The following is a 15,313-nucleotide window of genomic DNA, read 5'->3' as shown; positions in this document are numbered from 1 at the left end:
GGCGGTGTCTCTGTGCGCCTGTATCTCAGTGGTTTATCATGTTGTGAGCATCAAAGTGTGAAGAGATGGGCGTGGCAGGATTACAGCGCTGATATAGTTTGATGACAATAATGAGCCAGACAGATGTTTTCATTTTATTTTTTTTTTTAGGGAACATTTATTTGGATTGATACCGTTTGTGATTTCTGCAGAGTTTAAATATCAAAGATCTTGTCATCTTGTTCCCCACACATGCAGCTAATCAGCCAATCACTGATCAGGTAGGAGAACAGGTGTTGGTCTCCGACACAGACATGGTGGTGAAGCTTCGAGCCTGATTCTCAACAGAACAGAACCTCGGCACCGAGGACGCTGCAGCTCGGGGGCTTTGCCCTTTGCTGTTGCACAACACATCCATCAGTCGGTCCGTCCCCTCACTTCCTGTCTGTAGGACGCAGACTGCTGCAGAGCGGAGATGAAACTTTTCTTTGTGTTCTCCGTCTTAACGCTGTTTTTCATCAGTTCCTCTGCCTCCTGCATCTTCTCAGCGCTGCTGCCTGAATACAAACAGCTGCACCAGTTTCCTCACTGTACCCACAGAGACGGACTCTCACTGCTCAGCCTGCAGCACAATCTTAAACAGAGAACTTGAACTTCCTCTGTCAGGGTATTTTCACTATTTCCGGAGTATTGGACCGGTACCGTCACTTCTCCCCGAGGCGCTTCTGCATGTTTCAGTGTCGAGGGGAGAATGAGTTGACTGAGGGAGGATGAATACTGAATGCTCAATGAAACTCTGGAGACAATGCAGTGGCTCTGTCACATAGTCAGAGCAACAGTCAGTTGTGTGTGTGTGTGTGTGTGTGTGTGTGTGTGTGTACGTGTGCGTTTTGTGTAGCTGTATAAGTCTGTCACTGCTGTCTCTCTTGCTGAGTCAGTGTTCAACCAGAGCCCTGAGTCCTCAGAGACGCACACACACATAAAATAGTGAACCCTCGTCCCTTCGTCTCGTCCCTAGAAAGCTGATTAGGGTGAGTGTGCAAGGACTCAGGAAGGCATGGTGGTGTGTGTGTGTGTGTGTGTGTGTGTGTGTGTGTGTGTGTGTGTGTGTGTGTCCTGAGGGCCCAGAACAAGACAAAATTCCCGTCGTGCTGACTAAGTGACAGTGACAGACTCTGAGCCACAGCTGAGACTGTTTTGACTGTCCTGCCCTTCTGCAGCTCGGCCTCTCTGCACAAAGGCAGCGTTTGACGACTTCCAGGACAAACAGAACACACTTCTCTCTGGGAGGGAGAGATTCTAGAAGAATCCAGACAACAAACACCCTTGACCTTTTTTTTGTTTCTCGTAAAAATTTTAGAGCTTTCTCTCATGTAAATAATATGTAAATATTCTAGACACGTGGCACATTAATATTCTGCATCTTGCAGATCCCCATTCATTGTATCGCTCGGAGGAACATTCTAGAATCTGTTGTAAAGATACACATTATAACTCTCTCTGACAGGAGCAACATTGTATCGTTCTAGAGCTCTTCAGTGAATCAGGATTGGACTCCTCTCTGGCCGACCAACATGGCGTCTCCTCTGCAGCAGATAGATATTCTACATCTCTTTGGAAACCATTTCAGACCTCTTTCTACATTTCTCCGGCCAACAAACATACATACGTAAAACCTATGGGATATAAACACTGTTGGACTCTCACATTCTGAACCTCTATGAAAAATAAATATTTTCTGGGTAAGACGTGTTCTACAATGTTATGGAAGCTAAGAGTTATAGACATCTCTGTCAGCCAAAGATGTCTACAAGGATGATCCACCATCATGGTCGAGAGTGTTTACCTGTCAAACACCTTTGGTAAACACAGATTCTCGACTGTGGCCTCTAAAATGTTTCTTTATCAAGTTAGCGTTCAGTGAAACAGCTTCTCCACACGAACGCTCTAAACACAGAAGAAACTGCAGAACCTTCTAGAACCTTCGTAGATCGATACACCGTCATTCTGGCAGACGAACATTGTAGAACTCCCTGCAGACGACAGACTGTTTACATCGTTCACATTTTATTCCCATCGTTGGCGTGGAAGAAGTCTGGTTAAGAGTTCTGGATTCTGGTTCCTGCTTTGCTCTGGAAGCGGCTCTGTGATGTTCTACATTCCTCAGCACTTAAGTAGGATCATATCACAGATGCCTAAAATGTTTTCAGCCCGGGGCCTGAAAGAGAGAAATGAAACCTATTGTTCAGGGACCAAAGTTAATTTCCTGTATTTTTTTTTTTCAGCGACACCTAACTTCTGTTTTATTTGTGCTGGTTTCCTTCAGTTTACAGAGAGGAGCTAAACATTTGACTTATTGTTTTAGTCGTGAGAAATCTCTCCACAACTCAAACAGTTTCTTCCCAGTTGCAGGAAACTCAACTTCTTTGTTTGATTGATCAGAACCTCAAGCTTTTCTTTTGTCTTTCTCGTCTTTGTGCTTTTGTCGTTGTTGCCTCATGGAAAGCCGAGCAGTAACGGCATGCGAGCGACTTCAGGTTCAGATTAGTGTTTTTCAGAAATCCTAATTCTTTTAATGACAAACATACATTTATGTGCCATCTGTCAGTGTGTCAGAGTAGAGCTGCCATTGTTCAGGCCCCCTCAGCTCGTTCAAACGGCACAAAACAACTGCTGATCCAGGCAGAATTCCTCCTAAAAATCAAATGCAAGTCAGCCTTTTCCCGATCTCAACACTACAAAGAACCCGCTGCCAAACACGGAGTCAGACAGTTAGCTGAGCGGTAAGCCCGCTGGTTTGCCGACCAAATTCTTGAGTATTGATGGAAAATGTTCCCTCACAAATTTCACTGAGTCAGCAGCTACTGGTTTGGCGAGATAACTTTGCTTTCCATCTGGTGAGTCCGTTATTAGCCGTGAGCCGCTGTTAGCCGTGGCAGGGATGTAGATGTCAGTAAACTCTGGGTAAAGGACGTGAACTCTGTCAGACGCAGATGAAAAGTTCACTCATGCTCATGTTTCATGTTTGTGCTGCACTCTGACTCCCTCGCTGTGTTTCAGCCTCAGACAATACACAATACGCAGACGAACGCAGCACATATTCAAAGAAGATTTGTTTTCATCTTAATGTAATTCACATGAGAACAATGGCTGACGTCGATGACAACCCTCAGATGATGTGCAGTACATTCACTGAGGAAGCTTGTTTCAGCATCTGGGCTACATCTGTTTTCAGAGTAGGATGTAGATTTGTCTAATCCTCTCCTTCTGAACCTCCACCCTCTATGTGTGTGTGTGTGTGTGTGTGTGTGTGTGTGTGTGTGTGTGCATGTGTGTGTGTGCATGTGTGTGTGTGTGTGTGCATGTGTGTGTGTGTCAGCTGCTAACGCTGATTCTGTTTGAGATGTGACCGCTGCATAACCTCTGTAAGAGCAAAAAATTACCTGTGTCAGTGTCTCCGTGTCTCTGTGCTCGTATGAAAAGGAAAATAATGGAAAAAGATGTTTTTAAAATATACACACGTTATCTGCAGTGTGTTTAAACAGATTCACAAAATGTTCTAGTGCAGAGAAGCAACCTGAAACCGGGGGGGGGGGGGCAGAAATATATCTGTAGCACTGAGGATAGAAAACTACAACCAAAAAAAATACCTTGTTTGGTCAGATTCATCACCGTCCTTTGCGTATTTTTTAATCTAATACTTCATGATTTGTTAAAAAGCAAATGAGAAATGATATTCATCAAATATCATAAAATAGAATTAAATTATGTCGTAACTAAATTATTGAAAAATCTAAACCAAAACCCTGTTGAAACACATATACGTACAAATACAGTACAAACGTTTCTGTTGTTTCGTGTTGGACTTGAGATTATCTACAGAATGAGCCATGACCAAGAATGTGAAGAAAAAATAAAAGTCTCTTTTAAAGCCCCGAAATAGATGAAGCTGTCCTGCTCTATTTACTGTTATTTGATGTTATTTTAGCTGGACTGTTACCATCAGTGCTGCCTCTGTGGAGTCGGCTGCAGAGCCCGGAGTGGTTTGGATTATCGTTGATGTTTATGGAAGCTGAAAAAAGTGAATTTCCTGCATTGTGTCTGTATTTTCTCTCTGTCGCACCTCAACGTGTAAATGACTCGTTGTCTCACGTTCATTTGCAGCCAACGCTCCACCTCTCTCTCTCTCTCTCTCTCTCTCTCTCTCTGCACCACACACCACTGCATTGATGTTGTTCTCCAGGGACGCCATTACAACAGCCATCCTCCTCCACTCATTAGAATTTAATAGAGGCCCAGACACATGCAGACTGATGTTCAGTTCACCCTTCTGTTCTCCTCTTGACTCCTCTCTCTGTTATTTTAGCAGCGTCTTCATTGATTTCTTTACTCTGTCTCCTCTTTAACTGTGTTTGTCCTCACACTCATTCCTCTCTGAAGTTCCTCTCGACATATTTTAAACTCAAATTCATATTTTGTTTAACATGATTTTCCAACATAAAAAGTGAAAAACAAAAAATGGAAGCTCCAGATCTCCCCTTACTTCCTCATTGTGACATCTGGATCAGGCGTTATGCCCCGCCCACCACCTGCTGGCTCCAGGTGGACAGGTGAAAGAGCCGAGAGCATCAAGATGGTGAGAGGAGGAAACATCAGAGAGACTCAGCCACATGTTTGAACCGTTAGCGCAGTTAGCATGTTTTATTTGTCTATGCTGTTTGTTAGCTTGTAACTGGCAGTGGCCGACGCAGTGTTTAGCCCCGCCCCCTGTCCCCTGAACCAGTCAATTCTTCTCTGATGTGAGAAAGTGTCAAAGCCTAGAGAGAGAGAGAGAGAGAGAGAGAGAGAGCATCTGTCAGCTAATACACCTACATCAGTGTATTTATGGAAAATGGATTCGTACTGTACAAACTCTCTCACGCTCACAAGCAGCTTCCAGTCGACTGAGTCTGTGTGAGATGTCCTGAGCTGGCCACCGTACAGGGGGGGGGCAGTTCTCTCTCTCTCCTCTCTCGCCCCACTCTCAGGACAAACTTCACAGTTTGTGCACAACGAGCGTCACGGCCCTCGTGTTGTCACCATCACGGCTGCGGATCATCCATCGTTCACACCACTCACCCTCGTGTCTCACTCGTGGGATCATCTCTGCATTCCCAGACCTGAGCAGGAGTCATGCCCCCCCCCCCCCCCCCCGAATGAAACATTACCCATAATTCTCCTCCGTCCTCATGTCTGTCCGGCTCATTTCTTTTGCATTGAGTCACCATGAAGGTTTCTAGCTCAGTAAATCACACCGTGTTATCCGACCACAGGAATAACAGCCGTTGCCAACGCACTTAATCATCCCCCCATAGTTCTCTCTGTCCCGTCCCACAATGCTCTCTGTCTGTCTGCTTCTGTCTTCACGGCTCTTTGTCTGTATTTACCGTCTCCCTCCCTCTCTCTCTCACTCTCTCCGTCTCTCTCTCTCTCTCTAACCGCACATATCTTTCTGTTCCCCGCGGACATTAAGAACCCAGGAGGAATCCATAACTCTCGGACCCTGAGGATAAATATTGGACTTTTGTTGGGGAAGGAACCCGGCCTCGCTCTGGAAGTCTGACAAAAAAAAAAAAAAAAACAAGAGAAGAGTACAACACTGTACAAGCCCCCCCGACTGATTTCATGCTCCGAGATGCAGCTTAACATAATCTGTTTTAAATAAGCCGAAAAACTTCACGCTTACCGCTGTCACTTCACTGTATCTGCAACGTTTACAAAAGCTGCGAAAGAACTGACAGTTTCTTGACAAACATGGCAGATGATTGGCCCGGATGGACACACACACACACACACTGACACACACACACACACACACACACACACACACACACACACACACACACTTACACACCCCTCCCTCTGTCTTCGCTCGGTCCGACTCCGTTAAAGTCTCTCTGGCTCGGAGAAGCTGCTGACTCGACTTTGTCTAATTCTCTTCTCTAAAAGGGCCTCGGCCGGTCGGCTCCTCTCTCTCTCTCTCTCTCTCTCTCTCTCTCTCTCTCTCTGACAGCAGTGCAGAGAGCTTCCTGGCAGCGTTCATCCCATCAGCCGCCTGGTGACGCACGTCCAAGTCGTCTGAAGGCAGAACGAGTGAAGATGTTTTCCGTTGGAATCAGAACCGTTAACTCTGGCGTCTTCATCGCCATGTTCTGGCTTTAGACTCAAATTCCTTTTTCTCACGTTTGCAAATTGGTATATTAAGCCACTTTTCTTTTTCTTTCGGGTTGTCACGGCAACCGCAATGCAATGCTTACACACTCATTATTAGAATGTAAAACTGATTTAATAAACACACAGTTTACTGAGCTTCACGGAGCAGATCCTGCTTTAGTTTCATTAGATTGTGGCTATTTCCTGGAGGCAGTGGAGTTTTGAGCTGCTGCTTCACTATTTTTCTTTTGAGCAAAGTTCTTGGACAAAACTTTAAAGTTAAAAGAAACTTTGCTGCTTTTGTAAAATGAAAGAGATGCTGATTATATTTGTTCCTCTGGCTACTCTGGTGTGATTTAAGCAACAGATGCAGAGCTGTGTGTAGGTGAAAGTCGTATTTACTTACAAAACTCAACACAAAAAAACGAGGCGCAGCTGCTTCCTGTCGTGTAGTTCAACTCTTGTGCCAAGATTTGACGTTAATGCAGGTTTTATGACTCCACACTGAACATCCTGCTTGACGGGATTCAGTCGATGCTACAAGATAATTTTTCTTTTTTAACACAGAAACGTTTTTTCGTGGTGAAACGTGACATCAGTGTGTATCCTCACACTCCTGCTGTTTGCTGCAAGAAGGAGCTCAGTGCATCAGGGCTGCACATCCTTTTGAAGTTGTGAAGTGAGTCCAGCTGGACCACCCCAACACACACACACACACACACACACACACACACACACACACACACACTCTTGCTGCTCACTTGATGTGTGTGTATGTGTGTGTGTGTGTGTTTGCCCTTCAGCTCTCCTTCACCCCCCTCCCTCCCTCCCTGCTTCCTTCCTTCCGTCCTTCCCACCACCATATCTTTACATTGTGGCTCCCCTCAGGTCGCAACAACTGCTGTTGCCGAGATAGCGATGGGGGATGCTGCCCGGTTGCCATGGTGACACTCCCCATGGGGCGTGTGTGTGTGTGTGTGTGTGTGTGTGTGTGTGTGGGGAGGTTTATCTTGGCAACAGTGCCATGCTCCGCTGATCCTGTGTACAGGAGGTGGACAAAATATCTGAAGCAACTTCTTGGAGGAAACGTTTTCCTTCAGAGCCGCTGGCAGCGTTTTGCAACTTGTCACACACACACACACACACACACGTCCCTCTGATCTGAGGTGTTGTCTGTTGTTGTGTGTGTCTCGGTACCTCTCATCAATCCAGACAGCTTCTCCTTTCCCGCTCGGAGCTGCTTGTTTTGTGCTCCTGATTCCAGATCAGGATTTTTTTTTACCTTTAAAACAAGACGTTCCTGAAGGGAAGTTGTGTGTTTGTTGAGACTGAGCCACAGACGTGTTTATCCGGAGCCGTCCTGTTCCCTGCACGAGTCGTCGGCTCTGCTCCTCCTCCCCGATTCTGTTTATTAATCTTCTGTAATATGTCGTCAGAATTTCAAATCAGCTCCGTTAGAAGCTTCTTGCTTCTGAGAGTTTGTGATTTTGGGTTTGACACAGTGCTAATCAGCTTTCAGCCGAAAATAACTCTGTGGCTTCTTTCTGTTGAGACTCATGTTGCTTTAATGGCCTGGGAGAGATGAGAAGAAACAGTCTGCATGTGTGTGTGTGTGTGTGTGTGTGTGTGTGTGTGTGTGTGTGTGTGTCACACAGTGAGACAGCATTAAAGATATTTAATGTTGTGTGAGAGACGACGGAGAAAGCAGGAAAGCCAGGGAAAGGAAATGAGAGAGGGAGGGAGGGAGGAGGAGAGAGAGAGAGGGCGGTTTAAAAGTTCAAAACGTCGAGGTTCATTTCAGGACACAAAGCCACATTTGTATTATTGATCTCAATGGATGTTTCCACTTTGATTAGAGCTGTAACAATTAGTGAGTTAACAGCAGTTTGATTATTAGCTCCAGATGTTTTCAGGTGCAGGATGTTGTTGATTCACTGTGTGATTCTGCAGATTCATGCAGGTGGTTGAATAAATTCTTATTTCCATTTGTTCGTCTTTACATTTTGTCATAATCCTTGTTACTTTTTGTTGAGTTCTTGTCTTATATTCATTGTGGACAAAAGGTTGTTCTAGTTTTTCTTTTGGTCTCATTGAGTTTCCAGAGATAAAATTGACACTGATGCTAAAACATCTGACACAAAATGTGAGGAATCGTTTTAGATTTAACGTCATAGATGTAAAAATTGTGGATAAAGATCCTCAATTTATTCAAAATCATCTTTTTTTTTACCTGTTTTATAACGTTAGAGGAAACTCTGCTCTTAAAAAACTTTTTCTTATTTAAATATGAATGAAAAATAAAAAACATGAACCAGATTTGAGACCAGAGCTGCGTCCTGATTGGACGGAGCAGTGATGATGATCCGGACCGACCTCCACACTTGTGATTAGTTGATTCACTGAGTCCAATCCTTCATTATTGCTCTTCTTTGTTCTTCCTCCTCCTCCTCCTCTTCTCTACCTCCTTCTTTCTCTTTTCATCTGCTCATTCATTCCTTGCTTCCTCTTCCAATTCTACCATCTCTTCTTCCTTTTCTCCCCCCATTTTCTTTTTCAGTCGTTACAATCCTCTTTGTCTGACACACACCATCATCATCGTCACCTCCTTCTGCCTTCATCTTCCTCATCCTCTCATCCTCTTATTCAATTTTCTCTCTTTTCCTCCCTGGCGTTGTCTTTTCTCTCCTTTTTATATTTTCTTTTCTCCTTTCATCTTCCTCCCATCTTCCTCCCTCTTACATGCTCAGCTGTACACACACACACACACACACACACACACACACACACGAACACACACACACAGCTGTTTCTAGGTCATGAAGGCCTCATATGAATAATAAACAGCTGTCTGCTTTAAAGAGAATTATTTATAGAGCCTAGAGTGAGAGAGTGAGGCTCAGTCATGCTCTCTCTCTCTTTTTCTATCACTCTCTCAATCTTAAACACTTCCTTATTTTCTTTCTCATATCCTTTTCTTCCGTCCTCTCAACACCGTGTTGTTTTTATTATCTATCATCTTTTTATTTCCTGTCTTTTGTTTTGTCTCTTTTCATCTATAATCCCTCCTCCTCACCCCTCCTCACCCTTCCTCACCCCTCCTCACCCCTCCTCAACCTTCCTCACCCCTCCTCTCTCTCTGCCTCCAGGAATCTGCGTTTCTATTGGTTTGTTGTGATGCTGCCAATTCCAGCACTGTCACCGGATCAGTAGTAATTGTAGTTAGTCACTGTCGGCAAACGCAGTCACGTCGGATGATCGTAATGTGAAGTGACAACCAACAAATTATATTTATACATTTACAACTAAACTGAAACAGCAAATACGTTCTGTAGGAAACGTAATTGTTCTTTTTATTTATTTACCTTCGTGGTTTAATCCAGACACAACCCGTTTATTTACATTTAACCCGAACAACCATCTTTTCACGAACCTTAACCAAAGTAAAAATGTTTATTTATATATGAATGTAATTTCTAGGATTGAAGTGTTTCTAAATCTCTCTTTAAACTACGTCACCAACACTTTTCCCTTCGCTCCTGTCATAAATACTACGACCTCTAGGTGTCGCCTAGCAACAAAACGTAACTATGCGTCATAATAAGCTGCTGCACAGACGACCTTAGACGACAAGTACGATCCAAAAATGTCCTGTGTGAGCTGGTTTGAGGTTGACACGTATCCCAGCATGCATTTCGCATCGCTCGGGAGCGATAGCTTACAGATAGCACTGATGACTCTTTGAGTCAAAATCGAGTATTTTTTGGCGGAGTTTGGTTTGGTGAGAGGAAAAGTCAAAGCTGCGTTCACTGACTCTCTACAGAACAAGCTGTTAACAACACTGACATATTATCACGAAGCAGCAAAAGCGTCACCTCTAATATTCCGTCTCCTTTCGGCTCTGTTTTTGGTCTCCACCATCTTCTTCATCTCTTTAGCTGCTAAATGCTCCACTCTCTCCACCGGTTTCTCTCCAGCTGTCTCCGTCTGTCCTGTGGTGTCGTTGCAGTAAGTCATGTCATGTCATTTGATCCAGTCTTAATCTGAAAATCTGAATCAGGGCAGTTATTGCGTTGTGTGGATTTGAATGTCCAGCTTTCATCATCAGATGTAAAAAAAAAATGAAACCAAACAAAGGCAGCGTAAGTTTGATATTAGATTAATTTTAATTAACACAGTACGGTAATAATCGGAGCCTGACTGAGCTGCTAATGTCAGCGTGTTGCAGTCTTACCTGTACAGGTGACTCTTATGACTGATGGTGAATGCAGGCAGACCACCTGGCTGTTGCTGTGACAACAGGCAGACCGACAGTGGATAAACGGAGCTGATTGGAGAACGGAAAGGTTTTAGTGATGTTGAGGGCAGAGAAATGTGCAGCCTGGCGTAAAAGAGAGAAAAGGAAAGGTTTTTCGGAAGCAGCGAGTGACGGTGCAGAAACAGGACAGGAGGGAGGTGAGGTCAGCACAGAGTCAGACACAGGCCAGACCAAAGCTTCAGGCTGAAACAAGCAGCATGAGGTCATCTGGTGTGAGTCCGGCTGGTAATCCCCAACACACACGCACACACACACACAAACACACACTTGAACAGGCATCTACAAAGCTACATAGGTTCAAGCAGCTGTGTAGAAACAAAGGTTCAATTAGGGATTTCTCACTTTTACTGTAACGGAAGAAAATTATATTTCAGCAAACAGAAGCAAAAATAAGAAATGACCCGTAGATGATAAATAAAAGATTTGAATCAAAATTACTGACGCTAACAGACACTGAGAGTTGTGTAAACTGCAGCAGTGAGTCTCTGCAAAGGCGACAGGCAGCAGGAAGCAGGAGTAATATCCACAAGCTAACAGGCTAACAGGCTAATAGGCTAACAGGCATTTAGTGTGCTGTGACTGTGGTACACATGAATCTGTCCCATGACGTGTACTCAACACACACGTGTAGAAACGCACACGCAGACCCTGCACTGATCCATGTACGTGTGATGATCGGCAGCAGCTTTACGCTTTTTGTTTTATGTGGCAGTGTTTTTATTATTAATAATAATAATAATAATAATCTTCAATAATCTACAGTGCACTGCTCTCCAGTTTTATAATCTCCTGTTTAAACCCTGATAGATTAAAGGGTAATTTCTCTAACCTCAATCCCAGCATGCGTTTTAATACGTAGGAAAATCCATTCTGAGCGCCGCCGCTTCACTTTCCACAGATTCTCCTGATTCGGTCAGTGTCAGTCAGTCGATGACGCAAAGTTTCACAGGTCACATTTTAACCTGACGTCACGTCCTGTTTTTAACATAAATACAATTTGTATTTAAATACAATTACAAAAATACAAATGTATTTTAGATCAAAAGACATTATTTTCTTCTTCTTCTTCTTCTTCTTCTTCTTCTTCCTGAAAGCTGCCATCACCAGATGTTGTGCAGATGTGGCTCGTACAAACAAAACATCTGCTGACTTTATGAAATCAACGGTGCATTAAGCAGCTGCAGTTCAGGTTCCCCTTGACCTGTGTATTAGTAAAATGCTGCTTCTATGTCAATGCATCAATATTAATAATCCAATAATATAATGTTATATCATTGACATTGGCTCCATCATCAATACTAGAAGTTAGAATTTGTTTCCAATATTTCTGCTCTTTTAATTAGTATTTTTTCATGAGTATTTTTTTATAGAGTTGTATTACTACAGTAAATTCATGGATTTTATGGCAGGGTCACTGTAGGTCAAACAATTTTAATCTGATGATGTCGGCTAATCTGTAATCTCTGTCACCTTCATGTAACCTCAGACAGAGAGTTCACAGGTGTGTGTCTGTGTGAGATACTACCATACTACAAATACACACACACATACATATATATGTGTGTGTGTGTGTGTGTGTGTGTGTGTGTGTGTGTGTGTGTGTGTGTTCAGGATGTGTGTACTTGTCATTATTAAAAGTGTCAGTGCTTTTCTAATCCAGACAGACACAAAGATCCCACAGTCATTAATCAAACCAAGTAATCTGCTTTACAACACACACACACACACACTCACACACACACACACACACACACACACACACACACACACACACACGCTGTCAATCCTCCTAAAGACATTTGTAACACTTGTTTCTGGTGACAGACTGGAGTCACTGGTTCTGTTGACCTTCGTCACTTCTCTCGAACGTCTTTATGAGAAAGAAGCTGATTGGTTAATTGGTTAATTGGTTGATTGGTTACCTGGTGTTACTGAATCAATATTTGATCACATAGAGAGCTGCGTGGCCTGCAGCAGCCTGGTTGATCGTTGATCGGTCTGAAATCCTGCTGACGTGTCGATGCACTGAACGCGCTCAAGTCATGTTGTCATGTATTGTAACAGCAAGCTAAATGCTAACGTTAGCATGCTAACATGCTCACAGTGACAGTTCTGACATGCTGATGTCACTCACTCTTTCTGAATACACAGTTTTTGTGCACGTGCTTAAACACAACAGCTCAAATGATGAATTCATTATTATTATTTACATGTATTTTCTGATCATTGAATATTTGACTGATCGCTTCAGCTCTAAGGAAAACGATGATCTGTGAGGAATTAAATATTGTTTTCAGTCGGAGGGAGTGTTCAGGAAAATGTATTTAAAGATAAACTGCAGCCAATGAAAAAGTAACTCTGTTTCTCAAGTTTAAATTAATTTAATTTGACTTTACCTCTGCAGACGTTAAAACAGACAATATATGAGACTGTAATGTTGCTAAAGGTGAAACTTGTTTTTTGACAGACACTCTCTCTCTCTCTCTCTCTTTCAGGGCCTTGTACACATACGAGGATGACACTAATGACTTGACACTGGCAACATCAGGAGGTGAGTTCATGCTTTTCCTGCGATCATCTCTTCATCCTTTCATTTACCTCCTAGGAAACAGCTCTTTCCCCACCCCCACCCCACCCCACCCCCCCGCCTCGGTCCAAAAATTTAATCTCAAATCCCAAACGTGCCATCTCACTGTTATTCTTCTGCTGTTTTAATGAACACGGCCAAACGTTAACGTCACAGTTGTAATTTGCAGCTCGAAGTCTGATGAGCTCTGCAGGTTCTGCCATTGCTTTGGGGTGGAGGGGGGGGGGGGGTGGCACATCCTGTTCTTTTGCCTCCTGATTGTTGCCGGGCCATCAGAGAGCTGGATTCATTATTACTCCAGCTAATGACGCGCTGCACGATCATTACAGTTTAATGAGACTCCCCCATATCTGATGTGAAGACACTGTCTTTTGCTCCAGACTGTAATGACATCGGTTGCATTGTGGTATTGTGATGTGTGAATGAACACATGGAAGAAAATTAATTTGAAATCGTTAACTGAGGTATTTCTAGGACAATAAACATATTTTGTAATCAGATATTTTCACGATAAAGTTCATGATTAATACTGCGGCCAATTACGTGATAAACAACATGTCGATGAGTTGTGTGTTTAATCTCACATTGGGGGAGAAATCCCAGTGTAAAACAGCTGTGAATTGAGAGGAGGAAAACAACACACGTTGCCATGGTTACTGAGGTCATCCAGAACTGAGCCGCAATCTGAAAATGAACCGATTTCAACTGTTTCATTAGGTTTCTAATTTTTAGCTTCAGCTCGATGTTAGCTTAGCACGTAACAGAATATGAAACTGTTTCTGACTGAAATGCATCTTGGGAGTTGTAGTTGACTTCTTATTTGGAGTTTTTATGTCTTCTGGTTTGAGAGAGTTTCATATCCATCTGAGATTTGAGCTCCAACTGTCAGTGAACAGGATTTTTATTTCTGGAAAACATAGCATCTATTGCCAAACTACAGTTTCTGTTAGCATGTTAGCACAACTTCCTTCCTGCCAAATCCTGTGAACGTTCAGCTTTGTCTTCATGCTTACAAAATAATAACCACATGATTAAGGTCGGGAACGTCACAAGGATTTTAACATAAACAGATCGTTTTGGAGTAAAGCAATCAGCAGTGTAATCTGTTAATCTGTTATAATAATCAGTATAAATAAACTATTAAAACACATCACTGAGACACACTGTTGACCTGGTTTAAGTATTAATCCAGTAAAGTCTCTATTTCCTCATTTTTGATTAGCATTTGAGTGTCCAGGTTTAAAATGAAACTAAATTATTTGTGAGCTGTTTTAAAGCTTTATTTTCTCAGTAGGAACTGATGTGCTGAGAGCTGCAGAATAGAAAAGTCAGACCGTATTGAGAGACAGACACATTGTTGTTTTTTTGTGTTCTTATGGGATTTGTTAAAACCGTCTCTATAAACATGGTTGATTTCTTTATTTAAGAGTCTCGTGGTGTCGTGGTTTCACTTTGATTTGCTCTTGATGAGAATCAGGACTTATTCTGTGAGTCTAATGTAATCATCAGTCCTGAATATAGAAACACTCAAGTGTCTGCATCAGTAATGCCGGAGAGATGCATGATAAAGAGCCGCTCCTCGCAGCACTGGTCTTAGCCTCCTTCATGTCGGCAGCTTTCCCTCACAGATATGTGAATATTTCAGCAGCGACAGAGAGGAAACACAGTTTGTTCATCTGCTCTGTGAACCTCAGAGGAAGATGTCTGCCTCCTCCGATCACAGCCAGCAGAACCACTCTTGTGTGTGTGTGTGTGTGTGTGTGTGTGTGTGTGTGTGTGTGTGTGTGTGTGTGTGTGTGTGTGTGTGTGGTGTGTAGATATGTGTGTTGACATCTCTGTAGACACTGATATGTAGAACAGGATCATAAACTGAGGCATAAAACCAACAGCGTGGAACACGTCGCTGCTGACTTAAAGGTTCCATATAGTCTAAAGGTCTGTGTCCATGTGTAGTGTGATTATAGATTATAGATCAGCTCTAGCTTCTATATTAATACTGTGAAAGTATCAAAGCCTCAGTCCACAGAGAAATGCACACAGCCTGTATTCAGAAACTGAGCCTTAAAACCAGCCGTCAGGACTTCTGGAACTTTGTGATGTCACAACAAAGCAGTCACCAAGCCCCGCCCACCTGGACCCACCATCCAAACCTTTACAGGATTTGGTTTATCCGAGTGTTTTTACCTGAAATCTGCTTTATTCTTATTGGCTCACTCAGAAAACAGTCAGCCAATCAGAAG

The 15,313-nt window shown here is 43.1% G+C and overlaps 1 protein-coding gene across 6 annotated transcripts in view; it reads left to right on the top strand.

Moving 5' to 3' along the window:
* The window catches only part of dbn1 (drebrin 1), a 92,335-nt gene that overhangs the window by 58,081 nt on the left and 18,941 nt on the right, over positions 1–15,313 (top strand). For all 6 annotated transcript variants that reach the window (XM_056396521.1, XM_056396520.1, XM_056396524.1 and 3 more), the window contains exon 2: positions 12,982–13,037. In XM_056396521.1, coding sequence (XP_056252496.1) covers positions 12,982–13,037 — 56 coding nt within the window. The remainder of the gene's footprint in view (positions 1–12,981; positions 13,038–15,313) is intronic.

Source organism: Seriola aureovittata, chromosome 15 (assembly GCF_021018895.1).
Source record: "Seriola aureovittata isolate HTS-2021-v1 ecotype China chromosome 15, ASM2101889v1, whole genome shotgun sequence".
Taxonomy (NCBI): Eukaryota; Metazoa; Chordata; class Actinopteri; order Carangiformes; family Carangidae; genus Seriola; species Seriola aureovittata.
The sequence above is the reverse complement of the archived record's forward strand: the minus strand, read 5'-3'. Positions and strand labels throughout refer to the sequence as shown.